Source organism: Cryptomeria japonica, chromosome 7 (assembly GCF_030272615.1).
Source record: "Cryptomeria japonica chromosome 7, Sugi_1.0, whole genome shotgun sequence".
Lineage (NCBI taxonomy): Eukaryota > Viridiplantae > Streptophyta > Pinopsida > Cupressales > Cupressaceae > Cryptomeria > Cryptomeria japonica.
This window is the reverse complement of record NC_081411.1, coordinates 423,334,974-423,353,643: the sequence shown is the minus strand read 5'-3', so window position 1 is coordinate 423,353,643 and position 18,670 is coordinate 423,334,974. Positions and strand designations below refer to the sequence as shown.

General features: G+C 35.5%; 1 protein-coding gene across 1 annotated transcript in view; it reads left to right on the top strand.

Moving 5' to 3' along the window:
• LOC131065616 (COP9 signalosome complex subunit 3) overlaps positions 1-18,670 on the top strand; it is an 86,780-nt gene that overhangs the window by 55,277 nt on the left and 12,833 nt on the right. Inside the window, exons 4-9 of the mRNA XM_058000178.2 lie at positions 8,719-8,776; positions 8,863-8,952; positions 9,479-9,541; positions 17,329-17,418; positions 18,002-18,160; positions 18,324-18,445. Of these exons, the coding sequence (XP_057856161.2) occupies positions 8,719-8,776; positions 8,863-8,952; positions 9,479-9,541; positions 17,329-17,418; positions 18,002-18,160; positions 18,324-18,445 (582 nt within the window). The remainder of the gene's footprint in view (positions 1-8,718; positions 8,777-8,862; positions 8,953-9,478; positions 9,542-17,328; positions 17,419-18,001; positions 18,161-18,323; positions 18,446-18,670) is intronic.

Here is an 18,670-nt window from a genome sequence, read left to right as displayed (position 1 = left end):
TTGAACTTTTTTCTTTTATTTATCTACGTTATAAGCTTCATTCATGATAAAATTTTTGATTCTCCACATAAGGTACAGAAAGTCCCTTACAAAAAACAGATATGGGAAGCTCAAACTGTGCATAAAAACAACCATTTTACTTGGCATCTCCCTTTCTAGGATTCTCTGCTGAAGCCTACAATCCAACATCTTGGTCAACCGTGCCCTAAGCATTCAGCTGATAACAAGCCCAGGCTTAAAATAAAATCAAATTCAGTCCTCAAGGGCATAAACAATGCAAAATTAGACTATTTAGTTTTTCAAACCATTTCAGTGTTTCACCAATAGCTTATGTCTTGAAAATGTTTTGCTACTTAAGAATTCTTGCAACTGGCCTTTTAGTTGGGCAGCTTGTTCCCAAAGGAGAATTATTGGAAATCTCACTCTGATGAAACACCAAAGGGTGCTGACAAGGATTGGAGGAAAAAGCAGAGACCCTGAAGGCTATGTGACAGCAGGATCTCCACTTGATATTCCAAGAAGCACAAACATTGAGCAATGATGCATAAGCAAGAGTGAATGTAACTGGTTTGAAGATACTCTTGAATTATGGCCTTGGCATTGTTACCCGGAAACGCATTTCCGGCCTAAAGGCACCCGTTCCGGAAACAGAAACCGTTTCCGAAACTTGGGGATGGCCGGAAACGTTTCCAAGCCGTCCCCAATCCTCAAATTTTCGGAAACCGTCCTGGAAAACATGGAAACGGTCAATCTTTTTTTCCGGGACCGTTGACCATCCCCGGGACAGCTGGGGACACCCAAGCTATCCCCTGACCATCCTGGGGACAGATGGCCGTTTCTGGCAGCAGGGACAATTAAAAAACAATTTTATTTATGTAAAATATTTTTCATTTTCCAGACGCTGCCATTAAAAATTATTATTTTCTTGCAGTTTGTTTTGGGGCATCGTGCTCATCTACAAAAGTTTTTGGTTGTTTTTTTGAAGCAGTGGAGGGTTTGCTGATTTTTCCTCAAAATCGTGGTTTTGGTTTATGTGGCTTTTTGCGGTGTGTTTGACTACAGGGATGGACAACTTTGTTACCCAACGTCAAGTTGGATGATTTGTGGTGATATCCAGAAGTTCTGTAGATTCTGGAAGGAACAGTGGTAGGCTCTTGTTGCAGAGCTTTTCGAGAAGGGGGCAGCCTTCTCTGTTTTTCTCTCGGTAGTTAGAATGATGATCGTTAAGGGAAGGTGTTAGCATAATGTATTGTTTCTTTAATGGTCATCTAGTTGTCTTAGTTTGCTTAGGTAGTATCTATTTCCGGCTTCAGTTCATGATTGTTTCATTTAGAAACACCATCTCTTGTAAATTTTTTATATAGAGCTTTCGTTTCTATTGTTAATAAGATCATTGAATATTTGAACAATTAACCTATCAATGTTTTGGAATGAATTCTGCCACTGGTAACATAAGCACTGAAGAAGATCGCAACCCTTCTTTCCACTAAGGAGGTAAAAGCTTCATAACTATCCTATCACAGCCTTGGCAATTAGCACAACCTTACACTTTATCCTAATGGAAGAATTTGAGCGATTCCCTTAGGAAAGTCAATTAGATTAATTATCAATTACCAAAGGTCTGAAATAATCATTAAAACAAGTATAAGGCAGTGATAAGCATTCATTTGTTAAGGATGATTAACAAAGGGACGTCACCCTTGGTGAGAAGTTGTCCTTTTTTAGAATCGACACCTGCATTCATAATTGCACATGATGAGGTATTTAAGGGAAATCTATTCATTAGGGAAAAGATCATCCAGAAAGGAATAGGAATAAGTTTTTGATCTGATATAAACAATTAAGGATAGAGATTATGGTTTATTACCATTAGCCAAAGCTGGCATGTCATATGTGGAATTATGGCATAAGTATGTGAGGGCATTATTCACATTGACATAAGTATACAAGGGAAATGAGAAAGAAGAATTATCGATTAAGGAGATCTGATTTGAGACACAGTTATTCATGCCATACAACCAATTAAGCACTCTACAAGTAATTTGGTTTGAGATATAGTATAGTGTGCATTAATTTTTATATGGATATCTTTTCGATATTGATCCTTATTAGATTAATGTGACATTATATTCCTTTAAATAAGTCATGTGTGTATTTACTATCTCCCTCAAACTAAGTAGACCACCCCAAGGGATGGAACTTGTCATAGTGGGATGTTCTTGCAACTTGTGGGCTGAGGGGTGAGTTGTCATAGTTGGATGCTATGTGCTCTCGGGCTTAGTTGGGCTGAGCATTTTACTGGCGCCCTTTCGAGTTTTCCCGCTAAACTAAAATATGATTGATTATGGTGTAGTTAGCTAGTGATAATGTTATCATTCCATATGATCTATTTGTTCACTAATCCATGTGTTTATTCATTGTTTCTTAAGTTTATTAATGACTAGATGAAGTTACTTTAGTATGTTACTATTAAAAGATAAATTATACTGTTTGGTATTGTCAATTTGGGCAAAAACAGGTCTATCCCAATATGGGGAATTGCAGAAAAAGTTAAACCCAAATGCTTGCAGTGAAAAATGTATGGAGAGGATTCTAACCCGGATAGATGCCAAACAAACCAACTTGTTTTAGAGAGCCTTTGTGAACTGCAAGGAGGCAACAAGGAGAGCTGAAGCCAACAAACTAAGTTGCAGTGTTGGGGAAAACTCACAAGTATTAGTGTTGAGATGACTGAGCAAAGGAAAGGCAGGTTAATTGAGACAAGGAAGAATGACAATCATACAAATCAGAAACCTAACATTGACCTGATTGATGTGGCAATGGCACCTTGCTCTTACCATCATGCTGCAGTAAAAGTGATTGTTTATCATGAAAGCAGTGAGAAAACCCAAGGAAAAATCTGCTATTTATATTTTTGTATTGTAATTTAGACTCCTAGCCAACCTAAGGCAAACTGATGGCTAGAGTCTCATATATATGTAATGCTACTGCAATTGCTAAGACACACATTTAGCGAATACCTTCTATCTGTCATCAAGCACTGAATTGTCTTCAGTGATCAGGGAATTACCTTCAGTGATCAGCGAATCTCATCTAAAGACAGCGATCATCATTGAGAGCACAACCAATATATTTAGAAGACAGCGAACACCCTTGAAGCATAGCAAACACCTGTGGAAGGTCAGCAAACTCCATCCAAGGGCAGCGAACTTCTCTGCGACTGCTCCTTCTGACAGAAGTCTTCATTTGAAAGGTCATTGAACTATCATTGGGCTGTGGACATCATCAGCAGCAACATCTGCAGATAAGTTCACTATTACAGAGTGCCCTAGGTTGAAGATATTAATGTGATTAGTTTGTTGTTAGCTTCAAGTGTTGAAGCTCATTGTAAATTCAATTGGTTATTGCCTTATCAAGATCTGAGAATTGTTGTTGGGTTTTTCACCTCCAAGAGGGAGGTTTTTCCAGGGTATCTTGGTGTTCTTGTGTATGTGTACTTATTTATTTCTGAGTCATGTTAATTCTGATCACTAAAATCAACATGGTTTTAGAGCTAGGTCCAGGCTAGGAGCCCCAAGCACACGAGAAGTGTGGCTTAAGGGGGGGTGTTGGTGTTGGAAATAAGCCACACCCGGACCGACGATGGATTGGTCCAAGAGGGGCCAGTAGCTCAGTGGTAGAGCACTCCAGCAGTGTATGGAAGGTCCTAGGTTTGAGTCCTAGCTGGTCCATGTCTCAACAGTCTATACTTGTTCTGTTTTGCAACTTGCATGGTTTTGCTCTCTTCACTTAGAGTAGATTTGCTTTCAGTTGTTAGATGAATGGAAATTTGATGAGATTGTTTGCAGTGAAGCTCTTGCTCATACCTTTTTTTAGTAGCTGATTGTTATTAACTTTGCAAGGTTAGTCTGAGCCTTTTTATGTGTAAACTTAACTTCGAGCATCAAGTGGAAATTGTTCTATGATGGTGTCCATTGGTGGTATGAAAAACTCCTACACAACCTTTGAAGATTGCACCGTCTTTGTGTAGTTGTACAAAGATTGGCAAAGCAAAGTGCGGTTTGGTTTCACCAAAGCAATCATTGTCTCCTTGTTCTTAGATTTAGATTAGATTTCTTTAAGCCCTTTCCTATTTACTTTTTGCATATTTTAAACTCAAGAATCCTAAAAAAAGAGCTCGCCGTTGACAAATCATTCGCAAATCGAATTCCTTGAAAGTTATGAACAGAGTTCCGTGACTCGCCATGACTCGCCAAAACTCGGCAAGTCACGGGCCGAGTGACCCTCGGTGAGTCCTGGGTGGCTCGGACTCGGCAAGGCTGACCCGACTTGCTCTAGGCAAAAATCACTAGAAATTGGCTTTTTTGCCGAGTCTCGAGCCGGGTCAGCCTTGCCAAGTCCATGCTGTGGCCGAGTCTCGTTTCTATGGTTATGAATTGTCCAATCTTCTTCATGTGTGTGTAAGTCCCCTTGGATTACTGGCAAATCACATCAGCCAATTGAGTCACGTCCATTGCATGTAGGAACCTTGGAGTCGATTGTCTGAACTTGCAATCTTAGCATACAATCATACTTTGATCAAGAGAGAGTGAAGTGGCCGTTAGGCAACTTTATTCTGTGTTAGGCGCTATCATAAAAAACACGTCAACAATCTCCGTATAATCAAAGCTTCTGCAAGCTTATTATAAACAACATGCAGTGCCCAACAGTAACTAAAGCTAGGTTGGCCTGAATCGCTTCGAGAGGCTCCATCCATATTCAGTTTATCTAAATTTTCTTTTGAAGTTTCAATTTTATAGTTGGAAACTTTTGTTTTTTCATTCCTTTGTTAGGTGGTTGACTAACACACCTCAAGGATCTTGTCTTACAGTAATAGTTGTGATACTTATGGAACCAAGGTGTTTATATCTGCCTAATGCATCTGCAAAGAATTCCTTTCTCCTCCGAAATATTTAATAAGCTACAGGAAAATGATATGAATTGAGAAATCATAATCACTATTTTAGTCTTGATTTGTAAGTTGAGCAATGGCCTTCTCTATACATGGTATTCTTGATATAAAGGCTGTGAAAATCTTTCAACAATCTTTTGATGTATGAATATGTATGATAACTATATTTCTCCTCCTGCTACTTTCCTTGCTATTGGCCAATTAATTATAACCTCTACCTTCTATCATTTTACTGCCAAGTTGTCTCTTGATTATCTTCCAAGTAGTGCACCTTATCTCAATGAAATGTTCATCTTCCTGAGTAATTTCTCATATGGCTAATGATTTTTGTGACACCATCCGAGGATGCCATCCATTCTTTACTTGATACATATTAGAATATTTAATTATATTGTAGTCACCTATATTTAGTTCCTTGTTTGATGGTCATTTAGCTTTTTAGTTAATTAGCTTTTAAGCTTTATTTAGCATCTAGCTTTTTCTTTTTAATTAATTAGCTTTTAAGCTTTATTTAGCATTTAGCTTTTTCTTTTTAGTTAATTTGCTTTTAAGCTTAATTTAGCTTTTAGCTCTTTAATCTTTTACTTTAACGTTATGTTCTAATTATAGAACATCGTCTTGTAACCTCTATATATACGTGTGTATATCGTTCAATGTAATCATCCGATTATTGAATCATTCATTCAATTTATTTTTCATGGTTTCAGAGCATGGAAATTAAAAATTTCGAAAATTTTTGTTATTAAAATATTTCAAAGTTTTTATTGAAGAGATTTTTTTTTAAAACTGTTTTTTTTTTTAAAAACAGATTTTTTTCTCTTCCTGGGCAGTTTTTTTTTTTGCAGGTTGAATATTTTCCTAGGGTTTCTGCAAATTTCGACTGGGGTTTTGACCCTTCTGTTCAAGTCGAAATTTTATTTTGGTTGCAGATTCTTGGTGAGCTTTCGAGAGTTCAACTAGGTTGTTGTAAGATTTTTCTAGGTGCATCGTTTTCCGTGCCTCGATTTTTGAGTTGTCGGATCTGCAATCTGTTTTCAGATTCTTGATGGGTTTTTCGAGAGCTTTTCTGGGTTGGTCTCAGATTTTTTTGGGTGCCTCGTTTTCCATGCCTCAAATTTTGTGCCAGCAAATTTTTCTTGGAATTTAAAAACAGTTCACAATTTCTGCTATTTCTGTGGACGTTGGGATTTATGCTGTTTTTTGGGCACCATTTATGCTGTTTTAAGTGTGCAGAAAAATTTAATTTCTCGATTTCTTCCAAACCTTGAAATTTGCACCTTGGAATTTGTGCCAGAATTCTCCTCCAGGGTTTCATATTTTTTGTGCAGCTGCTTCTATTCTGATTTTTGAATCAGATTCTTCTGTCTCATGCTTTCATTAGGTTGACCTCGTTCAACCTCCATTTTTGTGATGGCATCTTTGATCAACATCATGTTGGAACACAGACAAAAGTTCAACAACTACCACAACACCTAGAAACAGTGCATGTTCACGATATCTGAATATCGTTGCCTTGATCAGATTGATTTAGGCCAGACCTCGTCTTACAGGTCCCAGGGTTTTCACGATTTTTTCCTGAAAAATTGTCTGTCGGTTTTCTGATTTTTTCCACAAAAAATCATGGCAGGGTTCTCACGATTTTTTCCTGAAAAATTGTTTGTCGGTTTTCTGATTTTTTCCACAAAATCATGGCAAGGTTTTCACAATTTTTTCCTGAAAGATTGTCTGTCAGTTTTCTGATTTTTTCCACAAAAAATCATGGGAGGGTTTTCACGATTTTTTTCTCAAAAATTGTTCGCAGGGTTTATAATTTTCCCTTAAAAATTATCTCATTTGTAATCCGCGATATTCGCATAAGATTTTAGTTATCTTGGTTTTACTGTTTTTTCCCACAAAAACGATGATTTGTAATCTTAGATTTCTTGGTTTTTCGATTTTCTCCTCAAAATCGTAAATTCTCTTTTCAAGGGTTCCCATTTCAAGGTTTGACGGTTTTTTCCTCAAAATCGTGCTTTGTTGCAATTAGTGTGAGTCGCACCTGCCAGGGCAAACATCTGCAACCGTGGTATCTTGCAGTTAGTTTTGGAGTTGATACTCTTCTGCAAAAGGGTTTGCCAATTTTCCTCAAAATCATGGTTTCAGGTTTCAGTTTGGTTACCCAACGTCAAGTTGGATGGATTTTGGTATTCTTGGTCATTAACACTTTTCAGATCCAGGGAGGGTCTCCACCGCAACAAAGTGTTCTTTTCATTTGTGATCAAAAGACCTGCAGTGTCTTCTGTAGGGTAGTTAGTAGATAGAATGACCATTAAGGGAGGGTATTAGAATATTTAATTATATTGTAGTCACTTATATTTAGTTCCTTGTTTAATGGTCATTTAGCTTTTTAGTTAATTAGCTTTTAAGCTTTATTTAGCATTTAGCTTTTTCTTTTTAATTAATTAGCTTTTAAGCTTTATTTAACATTTAGCTTTTTCTTTTTAGTTAATTAGCTTTTAAGCTTAATTTAGCTTTTAGCTCTTTAATCGTTTACTTTAACGTTATGTTCTAATTATAGAACATCGTCTTGTAACCTCTATATATATGTGTGTATATCGTTCAATGTAATCATCCGATTATTGAATCATTCATTCAATTTATTTTTCAATACATCAGATGCACTGAAATATCAAATTCAAATTTGTCAACAAAATTCTCAAACGAACCATTTATTGTAGTCAAGAACATAAGTGGTACATACCTCAGTCAAAATAGGAGAGCCAAAAAGTCATTATTAAGTGTTTGAATTTTGAAATGTTATGATAAAAGAATCTTCCTCCTTTATTATGTTTCAATCATTTATATTATAGGGGAGCTACTCTTCGTTGTTGTTAATAGATGCTCATAGTGTTTTCAATTTGAAACTTTTATCATTGTTTGCAAAATCTGTGAGTAATTGCCATTATTTCCCCGCACCAACTTTTTGCAAAGTAAACTTGCGAGTTTCTGTAACTGGGTGTTTTGTGAGTCTGCACAAATTGTGAGTATTCCAGTGTTCCATGGAAACACGTTTCCCCCCCTCAGGTCCAAGTCCCCCCCGTCCCCAAAACCCATCCCCAAAACTTTTTGCCTTTGTCCCCCCGTCCCCAAAGCCAGTCCCCCCGTCTCCCCGTCCCCAACGGCTGTGGAACAATGCAGGATAATCCACAAGTTTGACCCTGTGACTTGTGCTGCGCAGAAAAAAAAGTGGTTTAAAACTTTAAACATCCCAAACTCACTTTTTGCGACTTTACAAGCATTATTTTTTGCCTTTTAAAAAACTATGGAAATGGTGTGTGCTTTGAAGGTTTGTGGTTTGGAAGGTCTTTTATTGGTCTTGATGGCAGGGGCTCCGCTCCTCAACCAGACCCTGTATTGCAACAGACCCTGCGAGGGGTGCTGCTCCTCAAACCCAATAGGGTTACTACCCTTAGATACTTACCAAGGTCATTTGATATATTTTGTAGCTATATTCTGCAGAAAATTTATATTTTTTCCAGATATTGAAGTAGTTTTTAAGTTGCCAAGTTGGAAATTTTTGGTTTGCTGAGTCCAAGTTTGGGAAGTATGCTTTGATTTTTAATGACAGGAAATATTATTTCTTAATTACAAGAATTTGGTTCTTTATTTTCATAATAGTTGCTTTTTATGTGTTTTTTCAGTAAGATAAATTTTAAAAATTTGATGCCAATTGTAAAATAAGGGCATGATTGATTGATTAGTTCTAATATTTGCTTTGTTTGAATCAGGGGGATGGTTTATATCGGATTGAAGCACTTCAGCAAAGCCTTGGAATTTTTGCAACATGTTGGTGGAATGAAGATTCTTAAGTTTGTTTGGTCTTATTGTTTTATTATTGTGTAGTTAAATAATTACTAATTTTTATTTTGCAGGCTATTACAGCCCCAACAACAGTTTTAACTGCAATAACCGTTGAGGCGTATAAAAAATACCTCCTAGTTTCTCTCATTCACACTGGTCAGGTTGGTTTTTTCTCATTGCCAATATTTTTTGTAACGTTTACTGTAGTTTTAATGAAAAATTTGACTACATCCAGTTTTCCATGTAAGTGAAATAAATGGTCCTTCATGCAGTTAGTGAAATATGATAAATGGATCCCATACTTGATAATAAGAAGATAAGGGTTAAAAGGGGTGTAGATCTATCTAACATGCAAGATTCTTGCTAACATGCAGGAATACTTGAGCTAAAATAGTGACCTTGTAGCATGCAGCTAATATCTTTGTTATTAGGAAAAGCCTGATTTTCATTATTGGAAAAATATTTATGTTTGGAATTAATCTTCTGATGTTACTGAAGATTCCTCCTGCAAATTGGTCATGATTTTGATAAATACATTCATACTCCATAAACTTTGTTCTCCTTATAGGTTAGTTTGTGCTGTTAATGTGAATAATCTCACACTACTCAGTAATCTACAGTGTGTTTTTTTGTGCAATGATTTGCTTCATTCATAATTTTTGAGTAGGTTTTTTTTTGTTGTCACAGGTTCCATCATTCCCAAAATATACACCTGCTGTTGTGCAAAGAAATTTGAAATCTTGTACTCAGGTATTCACAATTTCTATACAGACATAAAAAAGTTTTCCTTGCAGTTGTAAATTGATTCTTAGCCATGAATAGTTCGATTCTCTGCAGGAGCTAGTGTAGCATGTAGCATGTACAGTTTAGAGGTTTTGATTGAGAAAGAAGTTAGATAAACCGGTTAATTCTACAAGATTTGATCTTGAAATGTGTAAAATTGTAAATCATATGCCATTATGTTGTTAGTTATATATCAACCCTAGGATAGAATAATAACACACACAAGTTATGTGCAGAAAAATTTGATGATATTAGAAGAATTAAGTAACGGATCTTTGTCTATAAGAGCTAAGGGACAAAGTGACAGTTTAAGTTGTGAGAGGAACCACAAACATGAAATTACACACATAGACAATCATTACTTTCTGTTTAGTATCTAGATTATGGACAATATCAGCCTTGGGATGCAAAAATATTTAAGTTGCCGGTCTTGTTATGAGAGGTTCAAGTATTCTGGTATGGCAATTTTTTTCCTTGGGGGTATGGGTTTGTATATACACAGACATATATAAGTGCAGTGGAAGTCTTTTTCTTGAAAATCAAAGTTTGTCATAGTTGGAGTAAAAATCTGGAGCACTTAAACATGTAATTTATTCTAATACTCAGATGATAAAAGTTGATGTATAGAATGTACAAAAGTGGCTTTTTAAAGCCATATGTTTTGGGCTAAAATCTGCATGTATATGACCAACATAATTTGACCTAAATGAAAGTACTTTTTGAATTCTTTTTGTGGAAATATGCATATGATGGTGAAGTTTGGTTAGGATTTTTTATGTAATTTTTTAATTGATTTTTTAATGACTTAATTAATGTATTTTAAAACTCCTCCTGGATGGATATAGCATAATTTGAGTTAAACTAATTGTAAAATAAAACTATTTTTCTCATCATATAGAGAATGATGTCTAGATTGGTCAATTTTTATTTTCAAATTGGGAATTTATTAAAAAAAAAAAAACATGTCATTATAAAGTTTATGAGCCTTTTTGTTTAAAAAGTAATTAATAAATAGAAAAATATGTCCAGCAATAAAGAAAATATACATTTGAAAATTAAACATCGTCATCTATTATAATGGGTTTTAATTTTGTTTAAAATTCCAAAAAAATAAATTTGTTAGCCATATTGCTTAAGTCAGTTTTTTTTCTTGCTATTAACATGGCATTGTACTTGCAGGTCCAGGGTTGAGGGTTGGGTTTCTAAGCCTAAAATAAAAGCAAAACCACGCATTTCAAATTTGAAATTCTGTTGAACATGTACTTGCTCCAAAATGTGTATCTATTCTAAAAAAGAATAGGTATATGGTATACATAGAAATAAATATCTGTTTTAAAATGCTTACCCATTTTAAAAACCAAATTGGATGTTCATTTCATACGGTTAGGAGTTCAAGCTTGGGCCTCTGATCCTAAACATGTACCTGTTTGATATGGTTAGGAGTTTAGGAATGTGCAACATCTTAAATGGGTACCTATTTCTTTACAAAACACAGACTCTTTCTAATTGGGATTTTTTTCTCATGTGACTTACACTAAAGTGATCTCAACTTCTTGTAGTTACCCTTGTATATGCATATATAATATTAATAATAATAATAAAAAATAAAAATAAAAATGTGTGCATATATAATACTGAATTTTTTAAAAGTATAAAATATAAAATATTAGTACTCATAATTGCTGATAAACAAAATATTCAAATGCCTTGTGATTTGCAAGAAAAAAAAAACTCATACACTCACAATATAATGATTCAATGATTTGTCAAATGTCAATACAATATGAAAATTAGAATCAATATTCAGTAATATTCATATTGCTTTTCATCAAGAGCATCAACGTCAGCATTTAGCTCAATCTCATTTGAATCACATTCAATTGTAGTGCCACTCCCACTAGCTATGTCATGTGTAGAAGCTGTCTTATCTATAGAGGCTTCGAAAAACTGTGCAACTGTAGTGTCTAAATCAGCATACTTAGGAGTTAGATCCCAAGTTTTTGTCAACCTATCATTGTATCTTCAATTTTTTGTTGCACCCAATCTTTTGAGCTTAACTGAGTTGATAATGGAGTATGTTCTTCATTTTTTCTTGGTTTAAAAGTAACTGACAACTTGTTGAATTTGCGTACAACATTTATAATTATACAACATAAATTTTAAATTTATAATACATAGCAACAATTGAAAAATGAGAAAATAAAAATGAGAGGATTTAATTGCAAGAGGTTGCAAGTAAGTAGAGCCTTGGTTATGTATTTATTTTGAAGAGTGCAATCATCATATTTTTGGACGATATGAAGTGGCCAAACTCACTCAAGGCAACACTTTGTATCTCTATATATAGTATTTTTTTTTCTGAATGTAGTCACATGGCCAATGATAACCTCTTCATCCATTTATGGTGCCACCCTCCTTAGCAATGTAAGTATGTTTGAGCTATAGGATTTTGGAGGAAATCAAATGCTAGGAGATGCAAGGACATGGTTATCTTGTTCCAATGGTCAACAATGATCTTTTACATCCTTTTGAAAATTGCTTTTGTGTGGTCATGCTCGTTGGCTTCTATCATGGTCCTTATTTCATCAACCATGGAGTCCATGCCATCATAAATTTCAGCCAGACAAGGGCGTTCTATATTATAATACCTATTGATGTTGATGATGGGTTCAATGAAACTTAAAGCATATTTCACACAAGGCCACCACTCATTATCTAGGATCAATGCTTATTTTTTTGTGCTCTCTTTTGTATTTGATTGCATCTATATCCTCCAAAGAGTGTATCTCACACTTTCGCAAGTTGTCTTTAAATAATTGTGTGATGCAAGTTGTGTTTCAAAAATCTAAGATGGTGTAAACTATAAGACAATTTAAAATACTAAAAGGTAAATAACATGTCACACACACACATATACACACACTATAAAATAAAATTTAAATTATCTTCAACAACTTGAAGTATTAGAAGATCCTAAACATGGCTTGTAACATATGATAATTAGTCATAAACATTTGAATCTCCCCAGCTTTCATGTAGATTACTTTGATCCACCTTTTTTACAATATCAATTTGAGTGGACAATCCATGGTGTCCAAAACAGATGGTCATATGTAGCATCTATTGTTGAATTAGCTGCCTTACAATTTTGTAGCGGAGAACATTATGACTTGGACAACGTTTTTGGGGCTTAGCATCCCAATATTGTCAATGAAATTTGTATCTTTCACTTGCATTTTCAATCTGTTTCCTTAAAAGACATCACCCCTTTAAGGGGCACTACAATTATATTGATTGGTGGTCTAGTTTTGCAATCTTTCCATCCATAAGGAATGACGAACACACCTGTTTTGAGCCATGTATCCTTGATCAATACCTCAATGGAAGTTTTTTTCTTGGCCAATAAGGAGGTGCATGCCTTTTCAAACTCAAGATTAACATAATCAATAGGGGCATTGGCAATTGCCGTCGTCATATTTTGCCAAAATGGTGATCTAGCTGATGAATAATGATGAACAACAAATACCCTAATTGGTACTGAGAGGTGGGGGGGGGGGGGTGAATTAGTACAGACAAAAAATTTCTCAACAACTTATCAAGCTAAAACAACACTAACCGGTTGTCTTCACCACTGAACTTAACCATGGCAATACCAGTTAAACACAGTAAGACTTCAGACAACATAGACCGGTAAGTCTGAACACTTCAAATACATTTAATACTTGAAAACTACTTCACCCATAACCATATGCATGTGTTATATCAGCATTACCATAACCATTAGCTCTGCATGCATAATCACTCAAACAAAGAATACTTAATCATCACATGAAAAATGCACAACTCATGACACACAGATTTTTCACGTGGAAACCCAAATGGGAAAAACCACGGTGGGGATGAATACCCACAAGCCTGTTTTGAACTCTTTTGAAGCTTGCTCTGTTAGGAGCCTAGTCCGGTTAAAGACTTTACAATAAGGTTCTGCTAGGAACCAATCCTGTTAAAGATCACCCGGTTAAGGGATGGCTATATACCCTGTTAAAGGTTGAAACCCTGTAAAGGTTACCCCGCTAGAGGATTTGAAGAACTCAATGATCTTGAGTCACCTGGTTAGAGGATATACAATAAGCCTGTTAAAGCTACTCGGTAAAGGGATTTTCCAATTGTTGAAATGGTTAGAAGACAACAGGTAAAACTTTGATTTGATAACAACACTACATGCCAAGGCCGATCCTTTTCATTTCCTCTACTCTGCAATCACACTTTGCAGTTTTCCTCTTACTGGTCTGGCAAGTATCTCATCACTTAGATACACACACACAACATTTGCCAACAACAAACAATAACAAACATCATCGACCTTATAGACAACAATTAGGTCGGTAGCATAAATCCTAAACCCTAAGCATTTTAGGTTTACAATACAAGCGGTCCAATCCTGACCATCCAAACACTTTGCATAGAGCAATAAAATTTCAAACAGATCACAAGACAATCTGTATTGTCCATTCTTCACCGCACATGGGAATCAGTAAACCATCACGCTCTCTTCTCATACAGCTAAGAAGAATGATCATTCTCGAGGTAGACATTTAATGCAATCAATCTTCACATGCAAGATCCTCAAAGAAATCCTTCACGCGTACAAAATTGACGTGGCATCTCGATTTCATCCTCATCTCTTAGCTAACTCATCACAGGATGTCATCGGTTGCATCGCACAAGCGAGATTGCCAAACCGGAAACCTTAGGGCTGAGACTACCAACCGGTAGTCACACTTAGTAAAACCCCGACACCGGTTCACTGCATCTCTTCATACCGGTTCACTTGCACTTATTGACATCAATGACAACATGCATTATCATCATATCAACTTGTCGGTTCATCATATGCCAACACTAGCAAGGTTAAAAGGAAGTACCTTTCCATTAATTAGCGCCTCATAGGGACGTGTCCCCAACTCCCACTCCCATCCCCCTTCCCAAAAAAAAACAAAAACAAAATCCCCATGTTTTTATGATGGGCGTGTACTTGAGATGTGGGCACGTGGAGTGGACATCCTCTTACCATCTTGTTGTTGCCACTCAAGACTTAGGGACAGTTTTGGGACATCCCCCTCAAGGAGGGTATGTTTCTGGGATGTCCCCTTGGTTTGGGGATGACTTGGGGATATGCTCAAGACATCCAGGGGAATCTGAGGAGCCTCCCAATCATCCATGGGACTTCTAAGCATCTTCCATGGTAGGAAAGTAAAGAAGTCAATAGTTTTAAAAAATCAAAAAGTTTTTTGATACGTGTGCCAGAAATCCTAAAACTAATGTTCTATGGGAGCCACCAAAACTCTAAGCATTCATAAAAAACTTATAAATAGGCATCTACATTCTAGACCTCATTTCAAATCACTCCTAGGTTTCAGAATTAGTATGGACTTGGTGTTGCAAAAAAGTGAGAAAATTGTGAAAATGACATTCCACATGAAGGTTTGTGTGGTTTGTAGGCCTTAATTTGTGTTTGGGTGCTACCTCTTGACCTATTGGGGTGTTAGCCATAAACTTCCACCTGCCATTGTTATTGTTCAAAGCAATCATTGCAATGTTTTTATTGTTTAGTAGTTTACATAGTATGCCAAAGTTTCATTTTTAATTCTTATACTAATTTTTATAACTAATTTTCGAAGTACTATATAAATTTGCACCACCCCCTTGCCATCCCCAAACTTAGGCCCTTGGTCTTGTGGTTCTCGAAACCTCTCACTCATTAGGAAACTCTATGGAAGATAGCCATAAATGTAATGAGCAATGCTCTCATTTGTAAACTCCCTCACCTCAGTTATGAATGCCTTTTATAATAAGCCACTAGGAGGTTTTGCAATACTTTCTTAGAAAAATAATGTGCTCTTTCCTTTTATCTATTACTTACAATGTTAGTATCCTTTTATTCTTTAATATATCCCATTATTTGTTGCATTCACAATTTTTCTTTTGTTTGGCGTTGGACAAATTCTAATCCCCAAGCTGGAAATTATGCTCATTGGCTACAATTTTAAGGGTATCTTGGACAGCCTCTAAATACTTCATACCTCATTGTGAGGAATATGAAGCTTATCTTGGATATCCTCTAAATACCCAATATTAGTATTAATAATGTTAAGGGTATCTGATTGTTCGTCAAGAATCTGTCTTCTCCTTTCTGCCTAATGCTGAATTTGAAAATGAAGACGCTTTCTATGAAGTAGATCTCGAGCTGACTTGGCAAGATTTTGTAATTCACCTCTTGCTTGGCTAAATTTGTGGAAGACATTCAGCCAGTTAGAGTTGGTATCCTCAGAATAGGATGAATGTTTGGAAGAGCCTCCAGCTATGGATTACTGGGAAGAAACTTCTAGGAGGGTCGGTACCAGAGTTGTCAGCATGGCTGTGGGCTGCATTGATTATTTTGCTAGGGTAATTATTAATGAAGTTTGCTTTTCACTTACCTTTCTGCTTAGACATAGAGCTTGTACCGATATTAGCGGATGGATGGCAGATTTTGAATGAATAAATACCATGCCCGGCTTATTTCTTCTTTGGACTCTTTGAGTTCTTTATACTCCAAAAGTTGACTTTGACTATCTTAATGTCCTCAATTTGCATTTTAAAATGTTTCTCCTTATCTGAATCCCTTAATTGTCATGCTTGGTAGCTTTTTTTTAATTTACTTGGTAATTTGGATATTCTCATTTTCCAGTAGAATCTTCCATTGAGGATCCGTGATTTTTTATGTGGACTTAATGACTGGTAATTCAACTTGCATTCCAAAAAATTTGTGATAGAGCAGTATTACTCTTCTTCAAATGCAATCTCTGTCGTCTTTTAGTCAGGCAAATGTTCTGTATCTTAGAAAATTCTAATAAATGACTTTTTTGGAGTTAGACCACGAGATGCTTTTTTTTTGAGTTTGCTCTGATGAGAAAATCACCAATTGAAGGCATGTATTGGGGAATGACATGTAATGGTGATTTTCTCTTTTATAGAACTATTGCTATACACATGGGAACAACCTATAGTGTTAAACCAAATTTTCTCATTTTTGATCAATCTCTGGCTGATCTAACTGTGGGCTTATCTTCCATGTCATTTGTTGACTAATGAGGTTGGGCTGCTCAATCATGGCCACGCTCTATTGTATGGGAATCTACCATTCATAATTAAATTGCAGTAAAGTTTCATTCTTTTTTGCTTTATTTGAATTTTATTTAATGAAATAAGTATAGATTTAAATCTCTCTTTTTAAGCTTGTTGGTATCATCTGCTGAGTAGCTGCATTAAAGATGCAATTTCTTCCTTTTCATCTATTCATTTATGGTACTGGGAAAATTTTCATGTCCGTCTGTCATCATATACATGACATATTAATATGCACTCTATAAATCTTCTTATACACTTTTGGTGGAGCATATGGCTTTGTGCACTAGCTAGTCCTGCATATTTTTGCTGCCTTTTTTCTCACACTGGAAGACAATATATTACCTAAAAGATGTGGGAGGCTAGCACAAAGTTAGTCGCACAAGAGATCATTCAACAGGCTAAATGACATCTTACAGATTATTGAAGCTGTCATGCTTTTGTTTTGAATATTTTGGAGTACGTATTCTGAAATGTACCTGCTATGAAAAATTTAAGGTCACATCTATTAAATCAAGATCTATGATGCAGACATGAAATAAAAATGTGTCAAATATTCTGACTTTAAATTTATGTTGTTCCTGCAGTCATATATTGAGTTAGCAAACAACTATACTTCTGGGAAAATTTCTGTGTTGGAAAGTTGCCTCAACATGCACATGGAAAAATTCAAAAATGTAAGATGCTTGGTATTTGTTATTTTTATCAAGAGAAATAGCTCACGTTTACACTTTTTTGTTATTTTTTTAGGATGATAGAATAGTTTTCTTGAGATAGGCATAGCAAGCAATGCTAGCTTCAAGAGTCCATCTATATCTTTTAATTATCTTTATATAGCCTTTATTGGTTAGTGGATTTCGTTGGAGTAAACTGTGAAACCTTGGTGCCTTTAGAAGTGAATTATTTTTCTTTCAAAATTCCCACAAGTTTTTTTATTACAATTTCAAATAATGTTTAACTACCAAGTGCATTCCTTGCTCAATTTGTTGGTGTCTCATGTAAGCCATCTCTTCTGATATGTGGGCACATTAGATATGTAATATATTTGTATACATATAAGCATTGCGGATGGTTTTGAGTTCTATTGTGTAATCTACTCTGTTCCAAGTATGGTGTTTAGAGCCTGACTTTCTTATATGCTTCTTGAACTCTGCGTGAAATAACGCATGTGGTGCTCGACGATATCTCTCTTTGTATGACAGTTTATATCTAAGGACAAGGATAATGTATAAATGAGCTGACAAGTGGGTATATTTGCAGGATAGTAACTTGGGGTTAGTAAAACAGGTTTTGTCATCTCTTTACAAGCGTAACATCCAGAGACTAACACAAACATATTTGACTCTATCTCTTCAAGACATAGCAAATACAGTCCAGTTGGAGACAGCTAAGCAGGCTGAGCTGCATGTTCTTCAAATGGTAGTTTTTATTCTATGTAGTTTCCTCTTGTTTGTGAAGCATGTGCTGTATTTCAGCAAGTTTCAATTCTCCGGCCTTAAGAACTACCTGAAATTTGTAAGAGTGCTTATTTTGTTTATTATTGAAGTTGTCCTATGGTAATATCTTTAATACTAATTTTCAGATTCAAGATGGGGAGATATTTGCAACAATAAATCAAAAGGATGGGATGGTGAGCTTCCAAGAGGATCCTGAACAGTACAAAACATGCAAGATGACTGAGCATATAGATTCTGCAATTCGACGGTATGCTATCTGTAGACAAGTAATTTTTTGTAGTAGACAAATCTTGAGCTTTTTAATATTTCTTCAATGGTAATATTTTTGTAACAACCCCTTAAAAGTGGCTTGAATTTTTTTTGTTTTCTATTTTAAACCATTATTGTATTCATATGTAAACTATGCAAGTAATACTATTAATAATAAAGAATCGACATGATGAAGAAAAAATTCAATCCTTTTGAGTATATA